This window comes from Anopheles cruzii, chromosome 2, assembly GCF_943734635.1.
Source record: "Anopheles cruzii chromosome 2, idAnoCruzAS_RS32_06, whole genome shotgun sequence".
NCBI lineage: Eukaryota > Metazoa > Arthropoda > Insecta > Diptera > Culicidae > Anopheles > Anopheles cruzii.
Window position 1 is genome coordinate 5,471,334 of NC_069144.1, and position 26,338 is coordinate 5,497,671.

General features: G+C 48.9%; 4 protein-coding genes across 13 annotated transcripts; 3 read left to right on the forward strand and 1 right to left on the reverse strand.

Moving 5' to 3' along the window:
- Positions 1-11: 11 nt before the first annotated feature.
- LOC128276024 (uncharacterized) lies at positions 12-659 on the reverse strand. The gene has a single exon (XM_053014498.1). It carries the CDS (start codon positions 657-659, stop codon positions 12-14), a length of 648 nt encoding a protein of 215 aa, XP_052870458.1.
- Positions 660-869: 210 nt separating this feature from the next.
- Positions 870-1,947, forward strand: LOC128267529 (exosome complex component RRP4). Of its 2 annotated transcripts, none has more exons than XM_053004382.1 (3): positions 870-1,049; positions 1,111-1,638; positions 1,709-1,947. In XM_053004382.1, exons 1-3 carry the CDS (start codon positions 922-924, stop codon positions 1,944-1,946), a joined length of 894 nt encoding a protein of 297 aa, XP_052860342.1. In that variant the 5' UTR covers positions 870-921; the 3' UTR covers position 1,947. The 2 variants fall into 2 exon arrangements, with proteins under 2 accessions (XP_052860342.1, XP_052860341.1); XM_053004381.1 differs by having other exon boundaries at positions 1,111-1,631; positions 1,705-1,947.
- A 198-nt stretch (positions 1,948-2,145) lies between these two features.
- Positions 2,146-5,189, forward strand: LOC128277891 (BLOC-3 complex member HPS1). Its single transcript, XM_053016494.1, has 7 exons — positions 2,146-2,319; positions 2,378-2,521; positions 2,808-2,920; positions 3,000-3,917; positions 4,013-4,127; positions 4,367-4,584; positions 4,665-5,189. Exons 1-7 carry the CDS (start codon positions 2,197-2,199, stop codon positions 4,840-4,842), a joined length of 1,809 nt encoding a protein of 602 aa, XP_052872454.1. The 5' UTR covers positions 2,146-2,196; the 3' UTR covers positions 4,843-5,189.
- A 1,304-nt stretch (positions 5,190-6,493) lies between these two features.
- LOC128267831 (hexokinase type 2) lies at positions 6,494-25,801 on the forward strand. 9 transcript variants are annotated; one of them, XM_053004769.1, is made up of 9 exons: positions 6,494-6,839; positions 7,353-7,740; positions 19,836-19,998; positions 20,082-20,266; positions 20,529-20,702; positions 22,951-23,050; positions 23,602-23,803; positions 23,876-24,215; positions 24,283-25,801. In XM_053004769.1, exons 2-9 carry the CDS (start codon positions 7,567-7,569, stop codon positions 24,454-24,456), a joined length of 1,512 nt encoding a protein of 503 aa, XP_052860729.1. In that variant the 5' UTR covers positions 6,494-6,839; positions 7,353-7,566; the 3' UTR covers positions 24,457-25,801. The 9 variants fall into 9 exon arrangements, with proteins under 9 accessions (XP_052860729.1, XP_052860731.1, XP_052860727.1 ...); XM_053004771.1 differs by having other exon boundaries at positions 6,494-6,783; XM_053004767.1 differs by having other exon boundaries at positions 6,494-6,710; positions 6,850-7,740.
- Positions 25,802-26,338: the final 537 nt, after the last annotated feature.

The window sequence follows — 26,338 nt, forward strand, 5'->3', positions numbered from 1 at the left end:
CGTACGGCGACTCATTTATCCGGAGGACTTTCGAGGGAGACTTTCTTCGAGAACCCCACCACCATTTGACTGTGCACCGTGTTCAGTTTTAGCATGCTGTCCATCTCCTGGTTTAGCTTCTTCGTGAAACGTTCCAGCGCCTCCATCGTTTTGGCCAGCTCCCGTACCTGAATTCCGTCGATCAAGGCTTCTGCTCGCTCCAGCTGCTGCTGCAAGGTATTCAACTGCTCGCGATGCTGTCCAAGTATGCCGAGCGACTCCCGATCTAGCATGCTAGGACAAGCGACGGTCATGCTTTCACGTAGAAGTTTCCGGAGCAAGTCCATTTTGTTTTCCATCCCGTGGAGTAAACTATCAATGTTCGCTGGTGGTGCCCTGGCCCGATTGAGCGCGTGCAGGACACCGTTTTCGAGCAGCGACAATCGATCCAGTGACTCCTTGTAGGCCAGTACCGTTCGGCAGTAGTGTTCCACGTCCAGTTCAATGTCCTTCAGGGCGGCGGATCGTGATCGCGCCAGTTCTTCGTACGCCGTGATCGCCACTAGTTCGTCGGCCAACTGCAACGAATCTGCGATCAGGGCTTGAGTTTCTTCATCGCAATCTTCTAGATCCAGCGACTGCGACGCTGGAAAGGCTTCACTTCTATTCAAACTAGCCATGGCCTCCAAATCCGGAATATTTCGCTGCAAAAATTTGGTTACCGTTTGCGGTTTACAACTAGCGCGTTTGATTTTGACGTTTGATTGTTGATAAATTTGTGAGAAAGTTTGACAAGTGAGTGAACATGCGTGAACTGCTAACTGTCAAACTGCGGCCAAACAATAACACAACAGCATGGTGTTGCGGCGTTAACAGGAAACAACAAACATCTTTGCTTTTAGGTTTCGGCTCTTACTGCTTAACGGAACACAATAATCGAGAATGGCCAGTAACGTTACAATCCGAATAGCGGCCGATCGGGTTGACATTCCCCTGCTGAACGTGGAAGACAAAAATCAGCGTCTGTTTACACCCGGCGAAGTCGTCACGAGCCAGCAGGGCTTTATGCGGTACGTGGCTAAGATACTAGGTATTGATTAATTTTGTCACGAATGGCCGTTTGTGTTTTAGTGGCCACGGAACGTATATGGAGGATGAAAACATCAAATCATCCGTCGCCGGCGTGATGGTGCAGGTCAACAAGTTGATCACGGTGAAAGCACTTAAAGGGCGCTACGTGGGGGAAGTCGGAGATGTGGTGGTAGCTCGCGTAACCGAGGTGCAGGAGAAACGCTGGAAGGTCGACACAAACTCTCGGCTCGACTCCGTGCTGCTCCTTTCGTCCGTCAACCTGCCCGGCGGAGAGCTTCGTCGCCGTGGGGCCGAGGACGAGAAGCAGATGCGCAAGTACCTGCAGGAAGGGGATCTGATATCGGCCGAGATACAGAATGTCCACTCGGACGGGGTACTGTCGCTGCACACGCGCAGCCTCAAGTACGGCAAGCTGTCGCAAGGCATTCTGGTGAAGGTGTTCCCGGCGTTGATTCGACGCCGCAAGACCCACTTCCACAATCTACCCTGCGGCGCGTCCATCATTCTCGGCAACAACGGTTTCATCTGGATAGCGCCGATTCTCAACACGGAGGGTGAAGGTGTGCGGTCCCCGGGTGCGATTTCTGCCTTGGCCGGTTGGTGTAACATTTTTTTCCGTCACTTTTTTTGCAGAGAGTGGTGGCTTTACGCAAAACCTCGACGACGTGGTACCGAAGGAAGACCGGGAAACGATTGCCCGGCTGAAGAACTGCATCCTGGGGCTGGCACACTGCAAAATGATGCTTTACGATACGAGCATACTGTTCGCGTACGAGGAATCGATGAAATACGAGGTGCTTGAGCTGCTTCACCCGGAAGTGATCGCGGATGTAGCTTTCCTGACGCAGCACCGACTCCACGTCTTGAATCAATAAATTGTTTCGTACGCCTATTTTCAAATGTAAACAGTTTTTCCGTTTAGTGTTCATTCAATTGTTCATTTGATAACTCCAGAGTTCATGCGCTGGAGGATGAACATGGTGGAGAACATTGAAAACAAACATTCGTCTGTCAAACTTCATCACAAAGTTTCACCAGCGAAATAATTCTGTAATAATTAGTGCAGGAAGGGAGTAAAACACAGCCATTAAGAGTGTGCTTCGGTCTCATTATCAGTGCCGTGCAATGGAAGGCATTCTCGTGTTTGACCAAACAAACGATCTCATTTACCACGACTTCAATGAATCGATGCGAGAGAAAATGTACAAGCAGGCGCTGGATTTGGGTCTGCTGGAGGAAGAAACAGTGGTGAGTACGCACGGGCTGCTGCGTTAGTGTTTTCATTGTTGCTCAATTTCTATTGTAGTGCCCCACCCAGGAGCTGAACTCGAACGTCCTGATACAGATTTTCAGCCCACTTTTGGCCTCGCAGCGGATCATGATGTGCCAGTTCGATAATGCGTACACATCCATTCAGATGGAAAACAATTTGAACGTAGTATTCGAAGAGGTAAGCGACCCTGTGCGTGAAACCCTACGACTGCCACATTCCGGTTTATCCGCTTGCGTTGCTGCTGCTCATTAATGGTCATTACTCCAGCGTTGGTTCCTTTTCTTCCTATTGGTCCAAATTAAATTAAAAGGCCACATTCACCAATGTGCTGCAACAGTCATGGACACAAGTTTTGGGAAGCACCGGTGTTAAAATATTAATACCTTTTACCCTTTTACCTCTCACTTCGTCCTCTGCAATCTTTTGAGATCCCTTAAATAATGGCTCTCTTTTATCCAAACAGTTCTTAGGGTACGTTTTCCTCGAAATCAGTACAAAGGAAGTAGATCTGATCAAGCGCGAGCTAGGCGCGTTCATCTCCTTCATAAAGTACATTTGCGGACCAAACATTTACGTGTAAGACTGGACTTTTCTGCGACATCTTCCTTTAATGGTAAACTAATTACTCGATCGTTCGTACTTCGCTTCTCTTTAGCATAAAAAATGATACGCCTAAAAGCACGAGTTTGACCGAGTTGATCGACACATACCGACGGTTGTACGTCACGAACCAAGGAATCCTGATGGAAGCGATCGAGCAGCTGCTCGTGAACGTGGACGTGAAAAACACCGTGGTGGCAGCTCTTCACGCGGCCACCGATCGGCTCAAGCAAGATCCACACTCCCAGCGCAGCCACTCGCTCCTGTTCGTCGGTAGCAAGTTTCTGGCCCTTTACAGCAGCAAGCAAGCCCAGGACTTGGCTGCCGTTGATATGCTGTTCCTGAACCTGCTCGTCCAATCGTTGAACCAGCGTCCTCAGCGTCGTCGCATCGAATCGCAGATCGTGTTCCTCCAGGGACACATCCATCAGTCGCACGCCGGCTGCGTGCCTCACATCGCGCATGTAGTGCAGCTGTTTGAGGACGTTTCGCTTGTACTGCTCATCGAACACGCCCATACGGCGTTAGCCAGCCACCTGTACGATGTGTATTTTGCACTGCACAAGTTGCAAAACTTGCAGCTGCAGTTCGATTTGGACAATCTGCGTGGAGGCTTCGATGCACTCGAGACTTACGTAAAGCACACCGGGGACGCCTTGCGGAAGGTGAAATCGAACAACCTGGAGGCAGAGGAAGCGATTCGCGGCTTCACGGTGAAGTGGGAAACGTTGCGCAAGAAGTACACCGACTACTTCAAGACTTCCGACAACGGGCTGATCGTGAAGATCGACTCCAATATGCCGCTGTTTGTGGAGTCGGTCAAGGAGCTGTTCCGGCTTGTGTGTGCCGCGTGTCCCACGCTCGAGCATGGGCTGCAGCGCGTAACCGATATTGCTGACATGGCGGAGGACAGTCTGGGCGATGTGTTTCACTTTCTGCAGGCCAAAACACACAAAAACTTCACCATGGGATCATATCCTTTTCAAATGACCGTTTAAAATGTAGTTTTGGCTACCAACCCGCTACTAGAGTGGTTCCTCCTTAACAGCTTCTCTTTTCCTCTGGCACGTATATGGAAGAGTTTCCCGGTATGGTACATTTCATGCATATCGACAGGTACAACGGAAGGATTGTGTCTCCATCGTTGGACGTACAGGATCCAACGGACATATTGAAACAGAGGGTAAGTTCCACGCCTTCCGTTTTCAGTTCACCACGGACTGAATCCGAATGAAAGTTTCTCTTGAATTCTTGCCCATTCACTATCAGTCGTCGAATGACGTGTTTGTTTTAAAGCGTCTCTTCATTCAGTTCCAAATTCCCATCCGAGTTCTTATCGTTTCGTGCTTGAAACAGGGGACGAAGACGAACACAAATTGCTTATCAGTCTCTCGAAAAATTCCTCCTGCGCGTTCCCCATAGGTTTGGTCCATGGTCGACTTCTCACGCAACTATCTGGACAAAGGTTACATGTCGATGATCTGGAAAGACGTCACGTTTAGCTACGCATACTTTCTGTGGTTCGAGGACGAACACGGTACAGCGCTGAAGCCGAACGAGCCACCGAATCACGGGACCACCGGATTACCGGCCACAAAACCGTCGCTGATAGCGGGAATTTTGGCCGGTGATTATTACCAGTAAGCTCTGTTCCCTACAGAAACCCTGTCCCGATTGATTTTGTGATTTAATTTCTTGTTCTTCACTATATTTCATTTAGACGCTTGATAGAGGTATGTTTCCCGCGGAGCTCGTCGGGTAAGATACGCTGCTACGAACTGTTTCTCGTGCACCTGGGGCTGGTAACGTCTACGATCGTGCTGGAGCACTGCCGTCGTTTGGCCGTCACGATTAACGATCTGACCGGATGTATCGGCAATCCGATTGATCTGCTCTAGAGAGCCCGATTCAACTTACCGGAGGCGAACGACACGAGCAGGGATCACCATTGCCAAAGGGGGAGTGCCATACCGCTGCACGTATTAGCATTTTAACAGAAAAGTGTGTGACACCCAGTGGTAACACTTTGAAAATCTGTGCCAAAGTACAGTCACCGATCGTGTTCTGAATCTACTTAGCCCCGCTAGTCCTTCTCATCTGTAGTTGTTGTGATATCATTTAATTAGCAGTTTAGTTTGCGGAAGGCCACCGAGCTGATCGCAATGACGTTCCTTAACCTCCACCGAATCCCACAAGGGTGAGCCATCATTCCACTGGTCCTTTCGCTGATTGAAAAATAAAGATTTTCGGAACCTTATCATTGAGCTGAAATAAAAATAAAATAATTTTTATATTTTTGTCTGTTTCATTTCCTGAAAAGAAACTATCTTTTTCGCTTGTTAACGCAAATTAAGAATACGTAACCACATTGACACTGACCACATCCACCCGCCATAGTTGCAACACCGTTTGCGCTTGCACTACACTCCAACAAAATGATATATTGGTTTCTTCGCTGGGCGGAAAATTGTTTCAAAGTCCTCACGGGGTTGCCAATAAAAAGACGCTTACGTCCAATCGGCCATTGCTTCGCGCGCCCCATGCATGTCCCCACTCGGCTGGATTTACAGCTGGCGGCGCTTAATAGGTCTGATTAGCGTTGATAAGCCCTAATTGCAGCCGCTTGCGTACGGTGTACTTGCGCCGGGCCATTGCAAATGATGCACGGTGGCCCGTCACAATCGATGGCGATCCGGGGGTTTGCGTGGAGGCCACTCGAAAGACGTCCTCTCGCTGCGAATGTCATTTCGAGGCCGCCCGAGTGGAAAACCTAGGTTTGTTTGTACTTTTCACGTGGTGCGATCAGAAGCGGATAATTATAATAAGCATTATTGAAAGCGATACGGGTGATGATGAGACCCGTGCAGCGACTACTGGCAGCGTGGCGGCCACATCCGCCCGTGGCGCGACACGTGCATTCGTAATATGTAGTGCGAATGGCTGTTGTCGTTCGTTGAATGGTAAACAAAATATTTACGACAGGAAAGAGATGACCGCGTGCGATGCGTAGCTGCGCGTATAAATGTACGTTTCGTCATCAAATCACATGAAAATTACACCATTCCGCCTTCGGACAATCCAGAATTCCAAACAAGAACTACGGCAATATTTGAAATTTATTTAAATGGCATTTTCACTTCGCTGCGATCCCTTTCAAGGATTTTGCCGGTATATTCTTTCACGCTGCCGTAGATAAAATCGTTTGGCGGCTCATGCTCTCGCGCAATTTGTGTTCAATTGAGGCTCAAGCACCAGACCAGTTAGCACATACCCCAGTTTACCGGAAGCGCTAGGAGACAGCGCGATCATCTCAGCTCACCGTCTTCTATCTTGCCTAGCACTAACATTAAGAAGCAGCCGCTCTGGCACTCTACCGTTTACTAAACCCAACTACTACTAGCTACCCAATGAGACTGCCTTTGCCGTGACCGTCGGTTCGTTAGTCTCCGACCGCGACGAAGTACGATTATTTTTTTCTCCTTTTTGGGGCCCTCTGCCTCTAGTGGGACATCGAAACCTAACCACGTCCAAGTCAGTCCGCCATTCAACCGCTCGTCAGTCGTTCGAGGTTCTTCGTCATCGTGGTACCGATCGCGTGCGGTTCGAAAGCAGTCCAATCGAAAGCAGGCAGACACAAAAAGTCGTTGAGGTCACGGGAGGAGAAAAGTGTTGTACGCACGGTCTTCAACGGTGGTTCATTTTACGACCCCGAATCTTTACAACCGGAAACCGGGTACAGTACGGTGTGATATTGAGCTCTGCGCAGGTAATTCGTTCACTTCTGTCACCTTCGTGCAGGAGCAAGAAGATTGATTGTATAACCGCTTCCGAAGATTGGCGTAAGTTTTCTGTGCAAGAATTTAAATCAACCGATTTTCTAACCATCACACCCGAGGTTGGTATAGATTTGGAGCTTTGCTGTAGAATTGGTGTTTTTGGTGTGGTTATGCGACTCAGTTCCTCATTTTTGGTGATTCAGTAAAAAAAATCATCACCACAGGCCCATTAGGTGGGTGGAAAGTGAAAACGAAGTGTTGCGAAAAACTGGAACGGAATCCATACTCAAGTGTGGAGCTAGAAAGTGGATGTTCAATGTCACAAAGGTAGTGGTTTTATATAATCGACCGTTTTGCATCGTTCATCGCTGCACCTTGCACTTGAAACTGCACCATCGTGCCGTGGCGCATCGTGGTGATTGCGTCTGAGTTCGTGTCCGTAGCCGAAAACCCTGTCCACTGTGCTGCTCAACAGTTTGTAAATTGTGTGTCGGGATTTTCCATGCAGCACAGAGGCGTTTGGCGTTCGCTTTTCTATTGATTTTCCTTCCGATTACCAGTAAACAGTGTGGCAAGGTTTGCTGCGCTGCGAAACGATTTGCAAACTCGAAACCATTGCTACCTTCTCGTAGGGCGATCGTCCACATCCGTCGCCTTCGACTGCGTCGGTGTGCTTCCGTTCCGTCTAATGTGTGAGTGTGTGCTGTGGGTGCGCGATTGTGATCGGAGGTGATTTTGTAAAAATAGTCAAGGGCCACCGACAACGCGCGTCGATCATTTGAAAAACAACATTGCTCGGTGCTGACCTTCCTTCCGAATGTGTGTGTTCCCCCGGTCTGTGTGCTTATGGTATTAGGGGAGAGTGAAGATTTACATAATTACCGCGCACGAGCTACTAACGCCCGCAACTTTACGGTTCCAACTTCGGCCCAACTGCCACGATCGGTAAATCGCTCTCCTGCGGGATCGCAGCCACCGGCTCACCACCCGTACGCAGTCAACATGGACGTCCTCGAGGAGGTAAGTTGAGCCGAATCGAAAGAAGAAACTCCACTCGACGTTGGGTGGTATCTTTGAGAAACGGTCCACTTGTGGGGTGTGGCATTACTAGCTGAGCATAAAATGTACAACGTCACTCTTAGGGGGCCGAAAGGCGAATAAAACTCTTATCGGCGCGCCGCCAAATAGAGGCCATAACGAGGGTGTGTTTTTGGTTTTGTTTTGCTCTCCGCGGACTCATCTAGCCGATTATACGCCACTCTTATCGGCCGGAACAATCGATCCTGGCAAGACAGGTAAAACAGGAACACAGCAAGTGGGGTAGTCACATTGGAATTGGCAAAGAAAATGATAAGCCGACCCTCACCCCGGCGGTGTTTTATGGTCGTCACGTCGAGTTGCCCCACTCGGAAGCGTTATCGGCCAATATCAACGCTATATTTGGAGGTGTACAGGTCGTGTTCAGAACTGATGGTGCAGGTTTTAAGCGATTTTAGTTATTATACCAAAAAGTGTTCTGGACATTTAATCACGCAGATAAATGGTCAAAAAGATTTATGATGTTGGTGGCTTGTTTTTTTTGTTTGTTCCATTAGTTTGGTTCCGTTCTCCGATCTACATGAAAACGATATCCGGTTCATAGTCTGTCTAATATGCTCTCGCAATCTGCAGTGTAACGTTGTGCAACAATCTTTGTAACATCTTAATCACCTTTACAACCGAAAAGCGCTGCTTCCGATAAGATTATGCATTTCTTACGAAAACTCTAAAATCCACAGCCGGAAAGTACAATGTTTCGAGTCACGTTCGCCGTTCGGTTGCGTTTGGTTTTATTTTTTGCAACAAGCTGATGCAACGTTTCACTGAACGTTTCGTGTCCGAGGTTCGGCGTTGAACATTCCAATGGAAAGCTGATTGAGGGCGAGAGACAGAATAGCATAAAGTGCTTCTTTGAAAGCACCGTTTGAAAATGCATCTCAGAAGGCGAGAAATAGAGAAGCTCCCTGCGGGAAAACTCCGTTCTCCATCTCTTGAGAAAAAGCGAAACAGAGAGAGAGAGAGAGAGAGCGAGACCGAGCGAGAGGGTCAATAATGGAGTCCTTGCGCGAAAAGATGAATGAAAGAGAAAATGAAATCAAAAGCATATCCCACTAGCGAACGGCGGAAGGTTATCGCGCCGCTCTTGGAAGGGGTTGGCCGCGAGGGGAAATCCCCGCGCACGTAGTGACGTCAGCAGCCCGACGGTGGTTCACCGTTGGAGGTGTGTCAATTGCGCAGGGTCTTCCCCGCCGCGCTGTCCGTGGGCTAGTGTGCGTGTCCGTGTGATGTTCGGGCATTTTTTCCTGTTGTTCCGTAATACCTTCTATTGGTTTTAAAGCTGACAGTGAGTTCGCACAACACGGTGTTGCGGGCGCTATACGAAAGGTCGGAACTTGTCTTTTGGTCCCAGGAGCCGCAGAGCTTCGTCGAAGCGCCGCGCGAAACAAATAGTAACTCCGTTGTTTGTGGCCGGTGTGTTGGGGAAAAAAACGTCTGTTTGGCCGCGACACTTGAGCACACTAGGATATGTGGTGGTGTTAGTGTTATTGTCTCACCGCGTACTCTCTCTCTCACTCTCTCAATCTGCCGTGGTGTGTGTGGCCGGTTTGTGCTCGTTTCTATCTTTCACCGGTGGCGCGGATGGAACGCACACTGCCAGCGTGCCAAGGTGACCTTTTACTGGACAAATTTTCCATACAAATATATTCCCCGCTCAGCGCCTCGCAGTTGTTTTTGACACATCGGGTACGCAACGTGTTCCCTTTTTGGTGGCCGTGCCCGAACGGGTTAAGGAGGTGCGTTTTCGTGGATCCCGGGTGTGGAGTTTGACAGATCGTCGCGCCCTGAAAAGATCCACGTTGTTACGTTTGTTGTGGCTGCGTTGGACTGTGTCGTCTGTGCAATTTTGAGTGTGGTCCATTAACGTAGTGTGTTACGTCAACACACCACTTGGGCGTCGAAACACCGCACGCAGCATCCGGGTAGACGGGTAGTGTGGTGACTGTGCAACACTCTGTGTGACGTATGTCGATCAGCAAAACAAATAGCAAAACATTGACGATCTTGTACTGATCCCTTTAAGTGAGCCAATGGACCAACCCGTGTCCGGAGTATCCTTTTGGGCTGTGGGTGCGTGAGGCCGTTTCCAATGTTCCACACGTTCTTAGGGCTCTCCGACACGTCATGATCTAATTTGGCCCTCAGTTGTGCCCGTTTTGTATGTCCTCCAGAAGGAGTGTTGTATGCTTTCCGTTTCCTCACCATTGGTGAGAAACGGAAAACTATCTTTTACCTTTTGCATTGACCACACCAAGGGGGGGAAGGTTGCGAAACGGTGCGCCTCACATTATTATCCTATTTTCCTATGTTTTTTCCACCCCAGCGTGTGTGTTTGAAGGCGCGTTGATCGCTTGTGTGCATGTTCGTGTGTGCTGTGTATGTGTGCTGACGTGAGCGTTCAGTGAACGAAAAAAACGACCAAGGAAATCTTGCAAGCGTCGTACTTATTATCGCACCCGGAGACGCTCACAACGGAGGCGACCACCACCAAAACGACGACAACGACGACCACGACACCAAGTCGACGGCCCCCGTAGTAGATTGTGATTTTGGAACCGACGTGCCACGCACGAGCGAGCCGAGCGAAAGTGAATCATGGATCTGGTGAAACCATTCATGGGATTGCACGTGGACCGTGTTAGTAAGGAAGTAAGTACCCGCACCCTGACCGTCGGCCGGTGCAGCGCAGAAGGAAATGCGTTTATCATTTTCAGTTGGGTTTTACTCTTCCTCGTAGAGGCCGGTTAATCGGCGGATTTCGGCGGCAAGGACAACCCGAAACTGAGAGCTGTATTTTCTCAATGAATGAAATGAGCTGCGATAAGAAGTTTGGATCGTTCCCGTTTGTCCTGAAATATGTGCGTGTGGGTGTGTGTGAATGAACCTCATGAATGCGGCCCCGGTGACCACTACAGGAAAAAGAGTTTTCCTCGAGAAAGTGAAAAGTTCTTTCCCGCCCCGTCATCCCGTGTCATCCGTTGACTCGCCGTCAAGCCCTGCCCTTTGAAGCTGCGTAAAAAGAATCCAATTTTGTTGGACGTGGGCGAAGAATCTGAAAAGGACATTTCGCTGACAGTGAGTGTGCGCGCAGAGGACAACAGACACGTTCTTACAACGCGTGTCGCGCTCGTAGACGTTAGGTAACAGGGAATTCGTCCTTTTGCCGCTTGCCCGGCGGCTGGCGGCGCTATGACTACGACAACGACCCGACCAGTCATCGTGGCGTCACTGACCTTGAGGCGTTTCACTGAAGGACACCTTGACAAGCGCGTCGTGGTCCTTGTTCGGTTCGGTGTGCGTGTGCCACCCGCCGCCGTCTGCTCCGATGCCGGTCGTGGTTACATCAGAATAATTAGTACTTTTTTGGGGGGATCTTTTTAATCGTTTAGACGGAGTGATTGATTCCGTTTTCTTGTCGCGCTAAGAAGGATGGGCGCCTCCATCGGTTGGCCGATTTTCTTTTATTCGTATTGGAAATTATTAGAGGCTGTTGCATCATCCGGGGCGGCCAAAGCAGCCGACTGTGCACCTGCGCTATTGGCACTTTCTTGGGCATTCTCTTGAACGATCTTAAACTAATTAGTTATACGATCTTGCCTAGTCTGCATTCCAACCTTTGCGTGGAGCAAATAACAAACCTGGATCAGGAATGGGTTGTCCCGGGATGGATCCTGCCAAGCATCTTAGAAATGCCACGGCCTTGATTAGCCTGGCGCCCGGTTTTGTAGAACACCAGAAAACCACCAGAACTGGTTCCCCACCTCGAACTGGTTTGTGGCTTGAAAAAAGCGAAACAACCAGACCAAACAGATCGCACGGACAGGACACGTGCGATATTTTGCAAATCTGGACATTCTTCGTAGCAAATAAATCGACAACCAGCAACGTATTGGCTGCATTTTCACTTTCTCATAAGGTTAGGTGGAACAGTGACGCTCAAGCAATAGGTGCCAATTACCCGATGGCACCATTAGCTGGACCTCGCTCTTTTTCTTTCCAATTCTGTTTTCCTTACTTCACTGTAGAGCTTCCTTGCTCTTTGCACAATCATGTTGACCTTCCGCTGATCGGGTCGCCCCACAAAAGCAGGTCCAGAGTACCACCGATGGTGGTGTGCCGGCCAATCTTCTTACACCGTACTGTCCGTTCCGTTTCGTGCCGCACAAAACCAGTTCGGGGTGGTTTTTTCGCTTTCGCGCATCGGGTCCGTTGTGTCCGCGTAATAATGGTTAGTGGTTCCCGAAAGGAGCCTGTATTGGTGACCGGGGGTCGATTGGTGAATTAGTGGTCTGCTGCTGGTGGCATTTGGCCGACATTCCGATACCTCAGCCACGGGGCGAGAAAATTCCCTATTGTACGTCGGATTACATAAGACATCACTTTCTCTCGTGTGTCCTCCCATGGTTCTTGAACCCGTTGGCGCCCCTTCAATCGTGAAATAGTAATGGTAAAGGTAATTTTTGATACAATGCTAAAACAAATGCTTGTGACATTGACGGTCAAACATTCACAATCGCTGATTCGAGTGGGCCGCCAAGTCGTGAGGATGTCGTGAGCCACTCGCCACCAACGGCGGTGCACTGACCTGTAACCGACGACGACCACGAAAGGTCGTTACGTGCCGTCAGAGTGGATCAGCGAGTGAGTCGCGGAAGTACTCGCGGTTTCCGGTGCTCGAGTTGTCTTAGCCGGAACCTGTTTCAGCAACTCCCTTTTTGATGGCGAAGTGGCGTAGTAGAACGCGGTCAGGTACTGCCTAGCGGGCCCTCTCTCGAGCCCGGTGTCCTTGGCGTGTGTGCGAGGGAAGGTGTTGTGACAGTTTGATCACGCGATTCGATGGATAACGATCGCTGTATTAAATGCGAAAATGGGGTGTTAAGTGAGTTTTGAGTCGCGCAAAAATGAAGACAAAAGTCCTTACGACAGGTTTTAATAACTTCTAACAAAATTACTTTTTATCACGCAACTCTCAACAGTTATAATACAATTAAATTTTAGTACAGGATTAACAAATAGCTGCTTTGGGTACGACAATGTACGATCGATTGTCCATGACATTTGGGCGATAAGAACAGTACGACGACCGCCGATCAGTTTAATTCCGATTAGGTGGATCGTTTTCTACAAACAAAACATTCTTTCGCTGGCATAAACAAACCCAATCGAGTTCTCTTGTGTGTGTGTGCCTTAAGAACATGCTGGTGCTACCAATCTACGGTCCAAAGTCCAACTCGTCCATGTTTTGGGTTTATGCTTTGGTTCAGGGGAGTCTCTCCCAAACAAACGATAGACTGGCCGTCGTCGTTGGTGCCTCGCGGATTGGCGCTTACGTCGCAATTAAATTTCGCTGATGCCAATTTGAACGATGCATGATTAATCACGACAACTAGCCAATGCGTGTGTGGCCGGTCGAGACGCAACGAGGCCGCCCACATGGCGATGCCGTTTTGCGCCATGTGCGCAACTCCCGTCCAAGTGCAACGTGCAGCGATTCACGTTTCGTTCGATTTCAATGTCATGGAACGATCGTAGGCCGCATTGCTCTCTCTCTCTCCGTCTCTCGAGTCGCGTTGTGGTCTGTGCGCCGTGCGCACATTATCGTTGACATTCAACAGATTGGCCGAGGGTGTGGCTTCCGGCTTTTACTTTTCTACTAATTCTCTCGGATGGAATGGAATGGAATAAATTTAACTGGATACTTTCGCTTCTACTACTTCGATTAACAAAATGAGTCATCGATTGCTTCCGGTCACACTGGGAATTGATGACGTAACGGAAGGTTTTGTGATTCAATAGGAAGTTAGAAACCTAGGGCCGATATTACGAAGCGTTGCTGAATTCTGAACACATCCCGAACCGTCCAAATGTGGTATACACACAGCCGAAACGTTGACACATGTTTACCGCTTTCAGCGATTGACGTTCATCCTCTGACGCATTGGCAGGCAACGTGGTACATACCGCGCCATCAACTCGTCCGTTGCAAGCGTAAACTGTGATCGTCGATTGCTTTCCATCGATCCATTTCGCCGTAATTGAGAGCTGCTGAGCAAGGCCACACCGACACCGGCGGGGGGGGGAACAAGGTAGCTTTCAGCCCTACCTTCAGCGTGTTCTTGTTGATTTAGTTCTGTTTCGGTTCGGAATCACGCTATTTATAAACTTGGACTGTCGATCGAGCGAAGCGAAGATCAGCAGCAGCAGCAGCAGCAGATCGCGCATGCCTTTAGATGGTACAAAAAATTCTTCGAGTATCTCCAATCTTCTACGTCCCATCCGTTCATCGGGGGGCTCGTCCCATCGCCCACCACGGCAATAGAATTTATTATGCATCGGTCACCGGTCGGCGCACACAAACACACGTGGGCAGCCGTCGGCTGGATGCTGCGCACAGGCTGATGGAATGCTGTTCGGTCACTTCACACTCTGGCTGGCTGGTGTGTCTGGGTTCCCGCCAAAGTACCGCTAGGTGCTGTGCGCGTGGGTTTGAACTTACCGTCGCTCTGTTGGAATGTTTTAAGAAGTGGCCGGTTTCACGAACACCACGAGTCTGTGCCCCAAGAGATTTATAGACCGATCAGTCTGTGCCACACGGTGCCGGTGCTCCCGTGGAAGGGAAATGCAGCAATTCGGCATGATTTGTACCGTAATGAAAAAGTTGCACTAATGGCGTTTCTCGATTGCTGAAAAAAGATTTGCTTCCTGCCGACTTTTCCTCAGACTCCGCTCAACGACCATTGCCTTGATACATTGTGTGTCCTTGTGTCCGCGTGGTACCGTGTACCGTGACTGCTCGATTTGTGGCTGTTTTTAGCGACAGGTCGATCGGTCAATTCCCCTTGCTCGCATACATCGACGACGCCGCCGTCGGGTTGATTTGAGGCGTTGATTTTTTCTTGTCCGTCTGTTTTTAACTACTATTTGTGTTTCTACTTCTATGTGTGCCGCCACTGAGGAGGTGACCGTTAGCGGGCCGGGTGATAAGTGAACTACAGTGAGCTTCCGGTTTCTTCGACAGTCCCATCCTTATCGGCTTATGCTTTTAGTTTGGTTTAATTTATGGCACTGTTAGCCACTGACTTGTCTGAGTGATTGTCTATTTATTTTAAAACGTAGCATCAAATAATGCACCTGGACTCTCATCCCGGTAATCCTTATCAATCACAACTAGCATAAAGTGGATCGTTCGCCGTTAAATTAGTTTCCTTTCTCCAATCCTTCATATTGTCACGCTTTAGATAAGTTACATTTGTGACTTACTGTACTCGGGTGCGCGGTACGCACAGTCGAGTCGGAACGGTCACCAAACTGGTGAACGGATTTCGATATCGAACACACAGCCATTACCATTTCCTTCGCACTAAGCCGCGCTGCAAGTGTGCGTTTCGAACCCAACGAACGAACTGCGAACGACGGGCCACTAGCAAATGGTGACACTCGCAGTATCCAGCGTACAGTGCGTTCGTGCGGAAGCTTTTCACTGCGAGGCACTTGCTAATCACCGTGCCGTTGCCGAACCGGTTAAAGGTGACGGTCAATCGTAACGACAAACGGCGACGGCTTACTTAGACGAACCGAAAGCGTAGTGCAGATTTTAGAACCCGTGGCTCGGTTCGGCGCGTATCACTCACAATAGTGGCGGTATCGCAAAAAGTGGTTTCTGTGACCACAGATAGGCTTCTTAGCTGGTTAAACAACGGACTGAACGACAAATTAACGGCAAAAAGACTGTGAAAATGAAGTGCGAAATGTTTTTATTGTGTTTTTTCACGACGTCGTTAGTTTCATAATAACTTTAATGTTTTGTTGTCGTTTTCAAGCTTGGCGAGAGGCTAAATAAAAGAAAGCTTGTGCTCGATATCCATAAATAACAAGCGGTGCGAAACAGTTTGCTAGGTTTGCGGTGTTTTCAAAATCTGCATGAATATCGCTCCCGAAGCATCATCGTCGTTTCTTTTGAAGGTGTTTTAGATTTAACGGCGGATCTGCGGACCATTTTTCATGCGTCCTTTGCAGGTTAAGCTTTGTGTTGAAGCGCCGCCGCCGGACAGAAATAAGAAACATATGTTTAAGCATTCGTCTCAAGATCATGTGATGAGGCTATTTTTGGTTGGCGAGTGGCGAACAAAGCAGGCGATGTGCGTTGTGTGATGAATGTCGCGTGTGGAGACGAAGTTCGCTCTTCGAACGGTATCATTTTAAACTAGCATCCGTTTTTTCTGTATTGATTGTACCGTTCAAGGCATCAGCAAGGAACGAAAAATTCCGGGTTCAATCAACTCGACCAACAGGTCCTCGCAACGTTACCTAATTATGGTGCAAAGTTCCATCTTGGCCGAAGCTAATGTTTGACAGCCCTGTAATCAGTGATGGCGGCGATCGGGAGAAATGACGCGAATCGTGGTGGATGCTGACGTTTGCCGGAAATCTCATTCCGCGTCATAACCCGAACCACAGTTACCGAACGAAAATAATCATTCCACACAAACCGACGTACGTATCGAAGTGTGGTGTTGCGAAAAAAACGGTTTTTTGATTGCGTCGCGATCCTCGAAGGCACATCGCCCCGACACGATCGCGCAGTAGCTCATCTGCGCAATTACGCGCGTTGTGTGTTTTCCTCGTTCGGTTTCTGTGGGCGTCCGACGGTCACGAGTTTGGCTGATCTCGTCAAACAGCAGCAAAGCGGTTGGCCTGGGCAGTCGCAGCCGATCGCCACTTGTCACGCGTTGCGTACTTAGCCATCACCTTGACACACGCCTAACTGTCAACTCGAACTGGATTCTCGGTTTGAAAGCGTGGCAGATGGGCGCGTGTGATCCTCGGGAGGCTACGATCAGCTAGCGTGTGTTTGTTTTCCACTTCGGATCGACTTCTGTGTGTGTGCGAGTTTCTACCGTTTGTGCGAAATTATAAAAACAAGTAAAACACTCAGTACAATACTCGACTGATCATTCCGTCGCCCAGTACACAGTTCTGCCGGTTCTTCACGAACGACGCTTTCGTTTTTCTGTTTACAGTGAAGTGATACAGGTTAACGCCAAAAATAGTGCCCCTTCGGTAACGGTCACGGCACCTTGATTGGCTAACGACAACTCCCTTGCATTTAGAAAACCGTTACTCCACGTGTCCGTGTCGAAACGTGGTGGATCACTGAAGAAGATGGGCGTCATCAAAGATAACTTTAGTAAGGTAATAAAGTGGGGAAAAATTAAGCCGACAGTTTACAGGTTTTCTGAGTATTAAAAATAAAACTTACTCACTCACTTTTCGAGGTGCAAGGCGAAATCGCTTCCCTTACCAAGTCCACCGCGCGGCAGGACGGTTGCGGTGACCTTTGCTAACCTTGGCGGGGAAAACACGGCGACCGGTAGTGTGCGGTTTGTGTGTGAAAATAAAAATTCCTAAACCACGCACAGCGCCTTGGGATGAGGCAGCAGAAAAAGGAATTTTTGTCCGTAGGTTTGCATTTTCCTGCACGTTTCCCGGATGTGGGGTTGCTTACACCTTCTGATTCTTCCTTTATGTACACACCGAGAGACGACACTCGGCTTCCTTTTTTTCGAAAAAGCATGATGTTGGCTTTCGGTTGGTTGCATGGGTCACAAGTGAAATATTCTTGCGTCATTCTCGCTTCTGCCGGACGTGCGCATGGAGGCGCATGGTGTGCGACGAGGACGAAGGAAAAGAAAATCATACTCCACCGCCCCAGCGCCACACCCGTCTGGCCGTGTTTCGATCCGGGACATTGGTTTTTGTTATTCTGTTGCACGTTTGTTGTTTATTTCGGTACGCGAGACACTTTCTACAACGCCACGGCCACGAGACGCGCAAACCGTAGAACTGCGTAGATGTTCGTATTTGTTTTCACCGGCGATGTACCGGGTAGTGGCGTGCTGGTGGTGGTGGATACGTCACAGGATCGACGCCGATTAGCGCGGCGAGGGTGATGAGGGAACGGTCAACAATATCAGCCAGTCGATGTGGTAAGGTTTCTCCACTGTGGATTAAATGATGCTGTGCCACGGCTCGATATGGCTTCGTTACAGACAATTCCCTCTTCCAGAGTTAATTTGGACAGTGTTGTTTCATTTTTTGCCAAAAAAATATGTAACAACTGGAAATGGACGGAGTTGAGGAATGTTTTCCCATTGGCAGAAGATGGATACTCTGGATACTCTGTGTGATGAACTGCCATCTGGGGTTGAAGGACAGCAAAGTACAATACTCCGCTGTTTGCGGTACGCGACCGCTATCATCCTTTTACTAAGATAAAACCTCACAATTGTAATGAATTTATTGCCTAACGCATTGCACAAAGTACGCGCAGTTATTGAAACCATTTGAAATTGACATAATTTACAGCAACTCACGGTTCCGGTTCCAGCTTATCAGGTTGTAAGCTCATGTCGTAACGTAGAGATTGATGGTTACACTTTTACTGCTGCAGGTCGCACAGTCGCAACAGTTTCAAGTTTTCCCTCTCTTTTCTGTGCACCTCGGATGGCCACCCCGGCCGCGTAATTAATCTAATCAGACGGAACTGATCGGATGCCTTAACCGATTGCAAGATTCCGTGCGAAGAAACGTGCAACGCTCGAGGTGATAAGAAATTGGCCAAACATTGGCGCCCCCGTCGAGGTTGTGGACAATTAGTTAGATGCACCCATTTTGCACCGCTTCGGGAGGTAAAATATAGCTTCAACTGTGAAACCCAATGAGAGTGCACCTCATCGCGCGGAGAAATCACGTGTCACGCGCCGGTACATTGCAATAATAAAGCTGCATTTCACGGGCCCGTATCGATGACGGTAACATTTAGCAACAATAAATCGACGGCCACACACACGGGCGGCCACGTGAATGGTGCGCCTATGGCCGTCCTAGACCAAACCCACGTATTAAACAGGCGACGTTACTGTAAACACTACTGTTGTCGATCGTTACACTTCTCGGGTCTACCTTCAACGGGTACGCCGGTTTTCCATATGGTCGCGATTGCGCCTGCTAGCGATGGAGTTTTTTTTACGCCGTAACCTTGTCCCCCTGAAGCGAACGGTATTATCGCCCGATGTAGGCAGGAGTCCTGGTTTGATAGAGCCCCGGTTGGCTGGGATGGCTCCCATGTGCCAGAGGATTATCAATGCACGTATCGAAGGCTAATCCGGTAATATTCCGAAACTTGTGAAGAGTCAGGAACAAAATCAATCAATGAATCTTTCGGCTGTAGTCATTATTTCACTATTTGTGTGCCTCCTGCTCACGGGGTGATAACGGCACATGATGTTGGCTTGGATCGTAAATATTGACGCTCCCATATGAGATAGCCGCCGGCCTGATACTGTTTCATTAATGAGTGGCCGCACGGAGTTAAGCGAAAATGACAGGCGGCGCGGCGCGTCCTTAGATTATTGCGAGCCTCTCGAGACTCGAGCTATCGGGATTACCGCCGATTGTCACACCTCCAAGCGGCGGGTATGCCCCGTCAAAACCCCGTGTCATCGTGCCCGTCATCGCACTGATCTTTTACAGATGTTTGTCGGAAACCGTTGCGGACGTTGATAGTTTACCCGCCGCCACTATCTGTCCCGCGTCACAAGCCACTCACAAGGCGGCTGCGGGTTCGGTGGGCTCTACCGCTGGCCATCGCTATCAGTATTGCTGTACACGGGGTGCAGGTTTCACAGCCAGAGCTGAAGCAGGTTTCGTCTGAAAAGTTCCCCTCCGTTCGGCCGGAAAATGTCTTCCAGCAGTGACAAGGTTCGAAGAACGATCGCAAACTTTTGTGGGGCATTCCTGCGAAAATATTCATCCAGCTCGCTAGCTACACCGGACGTTCCCGCTGCCAATCCCGTACATACAGTTCAATGTGATGGTGTTGTGTGGTCGAATTGTTTGTGCGAAAGTTTTGGTCCATTTTTCTTTTCATTTGCTTCTTGTGATTTTATTCGATGGGAACACTGATGTCACTGTGGGCGCCACTTCTAATACACTGTTTCTTTTCGGCCATTTTGCAGATTCGTGAGCAATGCAAGGAACTGATCCTCACAGACAAACAGGTGGAGGAGATTATGCGGCGGGTCGTGAAGGAAATCAATCGGGGACTGAGCAAAGAAACGCACGCCGAGGCCGATGTGAAATGCTTCATCACCTACGTACAGGACCTGCCAAATGGAAAAGGTGCGCGATCCATTGCGATCTCAACAATGGCCAACATCCCAATGGTTCGTTTACTAATCGTTTACTTTCTGCTGTCCTTTTAGAGAAAGGTAAATTTCTGGCCCTCGACCTCGGTGGCACCAACTTCCGGGTGCTGCTGATCCATCTTAAGGACGAGAACGACTTCGAGATGCTGTCGAAGATCTACGCCATTCCACAGAGCATCATGCTTGGCAGTGGGACGCAGCTCTTCGATCACATTGCCGAATGTTTAGCCAACTTTATGAAGGTGAGCATCGTCGAACAATAACCGCACCCGCCAGGATGCGATTGGAGTACGTGATAAGTGGACCGCGTTTGGACGCTTATCAAATCGTTCCCCATTATCGTTCGCTGTTCGCTCAGATTAGACGACAGTCGTGTGTCATGCTTTTATCGAAACGCCGGGCGCGAAAAATGACAAACGATTGCGCTTCTGGTTATCGCGATCCATCAAAAAACGCGACCCGGAACCACATTGTAATGACCTTTGTTGCCTGTCCTTGCCGCAGGAACACTCCGTCTACGAGGAACGTCTGCCACTAGGATTCACATTCTCATTCCCGCTAACACAGCTCGGCCTTACCAAAGGTATTCTGGCCCGGTGGACCAAAGGTTTCAACTGCTCCGGTGTGGTCGGTGAAGATGTCGTGCAGCTGCTGAAAGACGCGATCGCCAGACGAGGGGTAAGTACGCGCCTGGGAAGTCTAAAATGAACCCTTTCACAGGATTCTGAGTCGGTTTTATTGTCACTACTATTGTAGCATTCCACTTTTATTGTCAGACGTCGATTTACTTTTCGGCACAGAAGAAAATACAAAAATGCGTTTTTTCCACTCTCTCCCTATCGATCCGCTTTTTCGACTAACTTATATGATCAACTGAACCTAACTTTGTTTAAATACACACTCAATTCTAATTGGAACGATTAACGATCGCCTGCGATCTTCGCGCAACGTGCGGGTGACAAATTCTCCCTCACCATATCGCGCAGGACGTAAACATTGCGGTGATGGCCATTCTGAACGACTCCACGGGAACGCTAATGTCGTGCGCGCACAGTAATCACGATTGTAAAGTCGGCGTGATAATTGGTAAGAACTGGCCGGAGGGCTAAATTTTGTTTCCAAATTTCTCTCAACCGTCCCGTGCCCGTCCTTTCGAACTGTGAAGAGCTTTCGACCTTCTCTGTTATTCTCTTTACGATCTCTTTTGTACATTTTTATGGTCTCTTACGAGTTTCCTCGTTTCCTAATTGTTTTGTATAGCAAACCCAAGAACAGTGACACTAAGTAATTACGTTCTTTTCTATCTTACACAACCTTTCCTGTGTCTTTTTATTTTCTTTCGTATTATCCTTTCTATACTTTCTGACTACACCGTATACCGTTCGTCAACCGTTGTTTTACGCTCTGGATTGTTACACCGCAGCTAGTACGGGAAATCCGTTTGATAGTCTATTATTTTAAGTATATTTCGCCTTTTGTTGCACTCTTATCCACCTTCATCCAGAATGCACACAAACTGCTGTATCGTAAGGCATCCCGCATCATCCGCTTCGAATGCGAGTCAAGCAGAATGAAGCATGTTTCTACAAAATCCTTATGTTTTCTTTCATGCGAATGAAACATATTTATAAAAGCAAAAACGGTAACACGTGCCAAAAACAAAACCGGGAAGACTTTCTCTGCAGAATCGCGGTTATCGTGCACTTTTCGCAATAAAAGCAAAACAAACTTTAAAGTCAACAGTTCCCTTGCTTCAACGGTGCACTATCAACAATTTTATTGCCGTCACTATAAATGCATTAAAACCTGAAAGCCGCGTCGAATCGGACCATTTCCTGGTCCCAGCTGGATGATAACAGCCTTGGTGCGAGCGAGCTCACTCGGGATCAGCCATTTTATTGCCCCCCTCATAATCAGGGACCCTCTCCGAGCCATCTGAAGTGGCTGGCGACAGTTTGCAATGGCAAAATAATAAACCAAGATGCTTCGCTTAGAAGATGGTAAGCGTCCGTGACCCACTTCGGTGTTGAAAAGGAATCATTTTGACACCATTAAATTAAACCCTACCGTTCTTCGGGTCATTGCCACTCCTTTTTTTCGCTAACCCCACCACCAAGCCACTTGATCGCAGAATCGAAAGCAACTCCGACGTTCAAGGCAACAGAGGCCTTGGAGCAGACAACCATTCACAAATAGCCCGCGGCAGCACGGACGCGAGATTAGTCAGCTCTGGTGGTCAGCGGGTCTCGGCACCAGCAAAAAGTGCACTATAGTCAAAATTAATTGGGAACCAGCGCGAGGAACAGCAATCACAATCCTGTGGTCATCGAGTTCAAAGTCATCGTCGTTAAACACCCGAATGGGAGCGCCGATCTGACAAATGAAATCAAATCTAGTACTAACCTCGAGTTCAAAGGCGGTGGATGAACCGGTGGCCGTGGGAGGCTCTCGAAGGTTCTCGCTGTGGTCAAGGTGATCGCATATTTTTCGTGTTTGATGAATAATTGTGATAGATAAGGAAGCACAAGGAATCTATTATGAGCACAACTACTAACGCCACGTGTCAACGAAGAACACTTTTTCTCCAACATCGAGAGCATGATCAATTAACAGGATTATTTCTTTCTCTTTCTTTATTCTTTCTCTCCTCCTCATTGAACACACATTCTACGACATCGAAACCATTTGTGCACGATCGACACGATCGGATGGTTTGCAAAATATGATCACCTCATTCCGCGGTCGGCGGTTGCTTTTGATATCCTCTGCCTCTTCCATCGAAATGAATCGCTTGCCTGATGGTCCCGTCCGGCCACATTTGCACCATATCTACGTCTGCCTCTCTTTCATTCTGTCCTGCGCACTCGCCCTGTGTACAATCACGCAAACAATCTTCTTCTTGTCGATGCCGTCGTTAAACATACAGGACGTTCAAATTGATATCTGTGCCATCCTAAACGATACCACTGGCACGCTGATGTCCTGTGCCTGGAAGAACCACAACTGCAGAATAGGACTGATTGTCGGTATGTAACCGTGCCAGCTGAGCGCGTGTGTGTGTGTGCGGTGCTGTATGTTTGCTTAAATTGGGTGCTCGTGGTGTCCGGGGTCTGTCTGAGCGGTGCCTTACCGCCAACGGGCGGCCATAGGTTGTAATTTCTAACCGAAAGTGTGCCTAAAACCTAACCTATCGTTACATTCCCATTCGAAACGTTACACAATGATTGGCGTCCTGTCCGGTAAGATTGGTACTTCGATTGGCTCTGGTGCACTCTCTAGGCTGGTGATGGTATTCAAAAACAAAAGGATTCACTCTACTGTACATTATAGTTTTCTGGAAATTCGTAGCACTATCATTTACCACTTTCATTTTTGATCATTTTTTGTTATTAACTTACTAATCCTTTCGCCTATATTGTCTCTCTGCCTCTTTTTCCTACTACTACTCCCGTACTACTTCCTTGCATGAGATCCTTGCGGCATGGGTTCTCGATTTACGAGAATGACCACCACAAGAACTGTACGCAAAAGAAACTGACAAACTGATCCTTTTCCAATCGATCGCGGGCACCATCAGGTACGGGCAGTAACGCCTGCTACGTCGAGCGAGTGGAAAACTGTGACCAGTTCGATGGGCCAAAGACCGGAGAGAACATCAAGAAGCACGTCCTCATCAACACCGAGTGGGGCGCTTTCGGTGACGATGGGGCGCTGGATTTCGTGCGCACCGAGTACGATCGCGAAATCGATCAGCACAGCATCAACCCGGGCCGGCAACTGTAAGTGAACGATCCGCGTGCGATCCGCGGTGCTATTGCCGTGATTGAACCGTCTCCTTTTTCCCCCGACAGGCAGGAGAAGATGATCTCGGGCATGTACATGGGCGAGCTGGCCCGTTTGGCGATCGTAAAGTTCACGAAGGCGGGCTTCCTGTTCGGCGGTGTCGGCTCGGACATCCTCTTCAAGCGCGGCCAGTTCTTCACGAAGTACGTATCGGAAATCGAGTCCGACAAACCGGGCACGTACACGTACTGCCGCGACGTGCTGGATGAGCTCGGTCTGGAGCACGCGTCCGACGAGGATTGCGCCAACGTACGCTACATCTGCGAGTGTGTCTCGAGCCGGGCGGCCCACCTCGTCTCGGCCGGTATCGCGGCGCTGATTAACAAAATGGACGAACCGAGCGTAACGGTACGCGCGTTTGAGTGAGAGCGGCAAGGGTGTAAGGACACTGCTTAACTAACCCCTTTCATTGTAGGTCGGCGTGGACGGTTCGGTGTACCGTTTCCATCCCAAGTTCCACGATCTAATGGTGCAGAAGATACGACAGTTCGTGAAACCGCACATCTCCTTCGACCTGATGCTGTCGGAGGATGGGTCCGGCCGTGGAGCGGCCCTGGTGGCTGCCGTCGCCTGCCGTGAAGCACAGTAGACTCCGCCGGGAACTTGCAACGATTCGACGATTCTGTGGTTCTCCCCCCGGGGGCGCGAACCCTCGGACAGATCACCACCGTGCGCCGCGTACGATTTAGCTATACTATCACACCACAGAGAGGGAAACCTAGCGCCACTACTACCACTACTACTACTACTGCTGTTACTACTACCGTTGGTCCGTTGAACCGGATGGCGCTGCTGTGCGGCGATGCTGCTGCTAGTTCCCGGCTAGTAGACAGATGGTGGGTGACCGATGCTGCACGACCCACCTCGTGTTTCGAACCCGATAAACAACACACGTACCAGTAAGACGGGTCACCCTTCTTCGTAAAGAGCAGGAAGCGCGTATCGTTGGAAGCATACACACACACACACACAAACACACAGACACTCACCTAGCGTAACTAGTTACTTAGCGTATACATAGAGAAAATATGTTCACGATACCTGTTTGGTGAGAAGGAAAGCCGAAGCAAGCCGAAGCCCCAGAACAGGAAGCGGAACCCCAAGGCGGAACGCAGCTATTTCATTCACAAAACCCACCCAGTAACGAAGGGGCACTGGAGCACCCCTGGTTCTCGCTTTGCTCACTGTGAGGGAACCATTTTAAGCTTCACGGACAGGACCCGCCACGGGGTTTCTCTCAGTAGCGCCAAGCGAGCGCTAAAATAAAACCGAATGCTGCCAGCAGAAGGGAAGCGCGTGAAGCGCGCCGTTCCGGCAAAGGGTATGTACAGAAGAAGGCACACGGCAATAAGGGTGGAGGGGGTGGCGCAGCGAGCGTTACTAGGATTGCAACACAAGAAAAGATCGTATCCTCAAAGATCGTGCTCGCGAGGACGAGATGCAACCGATTAATAAGTCCTCATTGTCAAATCCTAGAATTGACCGTAGATTCGTTAGCTTTCCGTGCGACAACGAGCCAACGGTGATGCCGGTGGTGGTGAGAGGCGGTTAAACAGAACTGGTGGTGATCATCATTTTAGAAGGGCCGGACTAACTTTGGCGATGCGCTATTCCTTCACGAACGCAACGCATCATCCTTGGTTTTGTGGTTAGTGTTTTAGGTTGTACATTGTGTTTAAATTAGTTACAATTATAGATGTTGCCGGTTTTTTTAATTTTTTGGGCAGAATGAATGGTGCGAATGTGAATGATGGTCATGAGCGAGTGAACGTGTGAGAGAGCTAAAAGTGGAAAAGTAAAAACCTATACAGACACAGTGTAACAGTGTTTACAGTGAAAGTGTAAAAGATGAAGAAACTAGGAACTAGGAGAAAAACATTAAAAACAGAAATAAAAAGAAAAAATAAACACAAAAAAAGTAAACGGGCAACGAATGCTGGCGATGTGCTGCTCTGTTGGTATGCCGTGTAAGGAAAGGTAAATGAGAGAAGAATTCATAAAAATAAATCAACTATAAGTATAGCAAAAATCAAATACACCGAACGAGATTAGCCAATGCGTTTGTACGTAGAGCCGTGCTGTGTGCTGCCTTTTCTTAGTTAAGCGCTGTGCTATGATTTTCGCCATTTACGTACAACCTGTCGGAGGGACATTAGCCATTTCGCACCCATCGTGACACAACCTCCTGTACATATCCCTGAGAATCAACTTACCACCGGGTCGGTACGAGTATAACTCGCCCCTCCTCGAGAGTTCCTGCAGAATCGCATGGGTAGAGCGGGCCTTCTTCACCACTACGTAGAGGTTTAATGAATGTTCCAAATAACCGACAAAAAGTTACTTATTTTTGGAAAGAATAATTCCCAAAGGCTTGTCGTTCACCTTTTCGTGATGCTTAGTATCCATTTATTTATTCCACATTCATTCACAACGAGCGTTTGGGAACGAGGGAATGATGGTGGTTCTGTATC

Excerpts from the sequence above, each read along its gene's own strand:
- LOC128276024 (XM_053014498.1), bottom strand. The coding sequence starts at position 659 with ATGGCTAGTTTGAATAGAAGTGAAGCCTTTCCAGCGTCGCAGTCGCTG.
- LOC128267529 (XM_053004382.1), top strand. The coding sequence starts at position 922 with ATGGCCAGTAACGTTACAATCCGAATAGCGGCCGATCGGGTTGACATT. Across the intron at positions 1,050-1,110 it reads AGCCAGCAGGGCTTTATGCG|TGGCCACGGAACGTATATGG; the intron begins GTACGTGGCTAA and ends TTTGTGTTTTAG. Across the intron at positions 1,639-1,708 it reads ACGGAGGGTGAAGGTGTGCG|TGGTGGCTTTACGCAAAACC; the intron begins GTCCCCGGGTGC and ends TTTTGCAGAGAG.
- LOC128277891 (XM_053016494.1), top strand. The coding sequence starts at position 2,197 with ATGGAAGGCATTCTCGTGTTTGACCAAACAAACGATCTCATTTACCAC. Across the intron at positions 2,320-2,377 it reads TGCTGGAGGAAGAAACAGTG|TGCCCCACCCAGGAGCTGAA; the intron begins GTGAGTACGCAC and ends TTTCTATTGTAG. Across the intron at positions 2,921-2,999 it reads TGCGGACCAAACATTTACGT|CATAAAAAATGATACGCCTA; the intron begins GTAAGACTGGAC and ends GCTTCTCTTTAG.
- LOC128267831 (XM_053004769.1), top strand. The coding sequence starts at position 7,567 with ATGGTATTAGGGGAGAGTGAAGATTTACATAATTACCGCGCACGAGCT. Across the intron at positions 19,999-20,081 it reads GGACCTGCCAAATGGAAAAG|AGAAAGGTAAATTTCTGGCC; the intron begins GTGCGCGATCCA and ends CTGTCCTTTTAG. Across the intron at positions 20,703-22,950 it reads ACGCGATCGCCAGACGAGGG|GACGTTCAAATTGATATCTG; the intron begins GTAAGTACGCGC and ends TTAAACATACAG.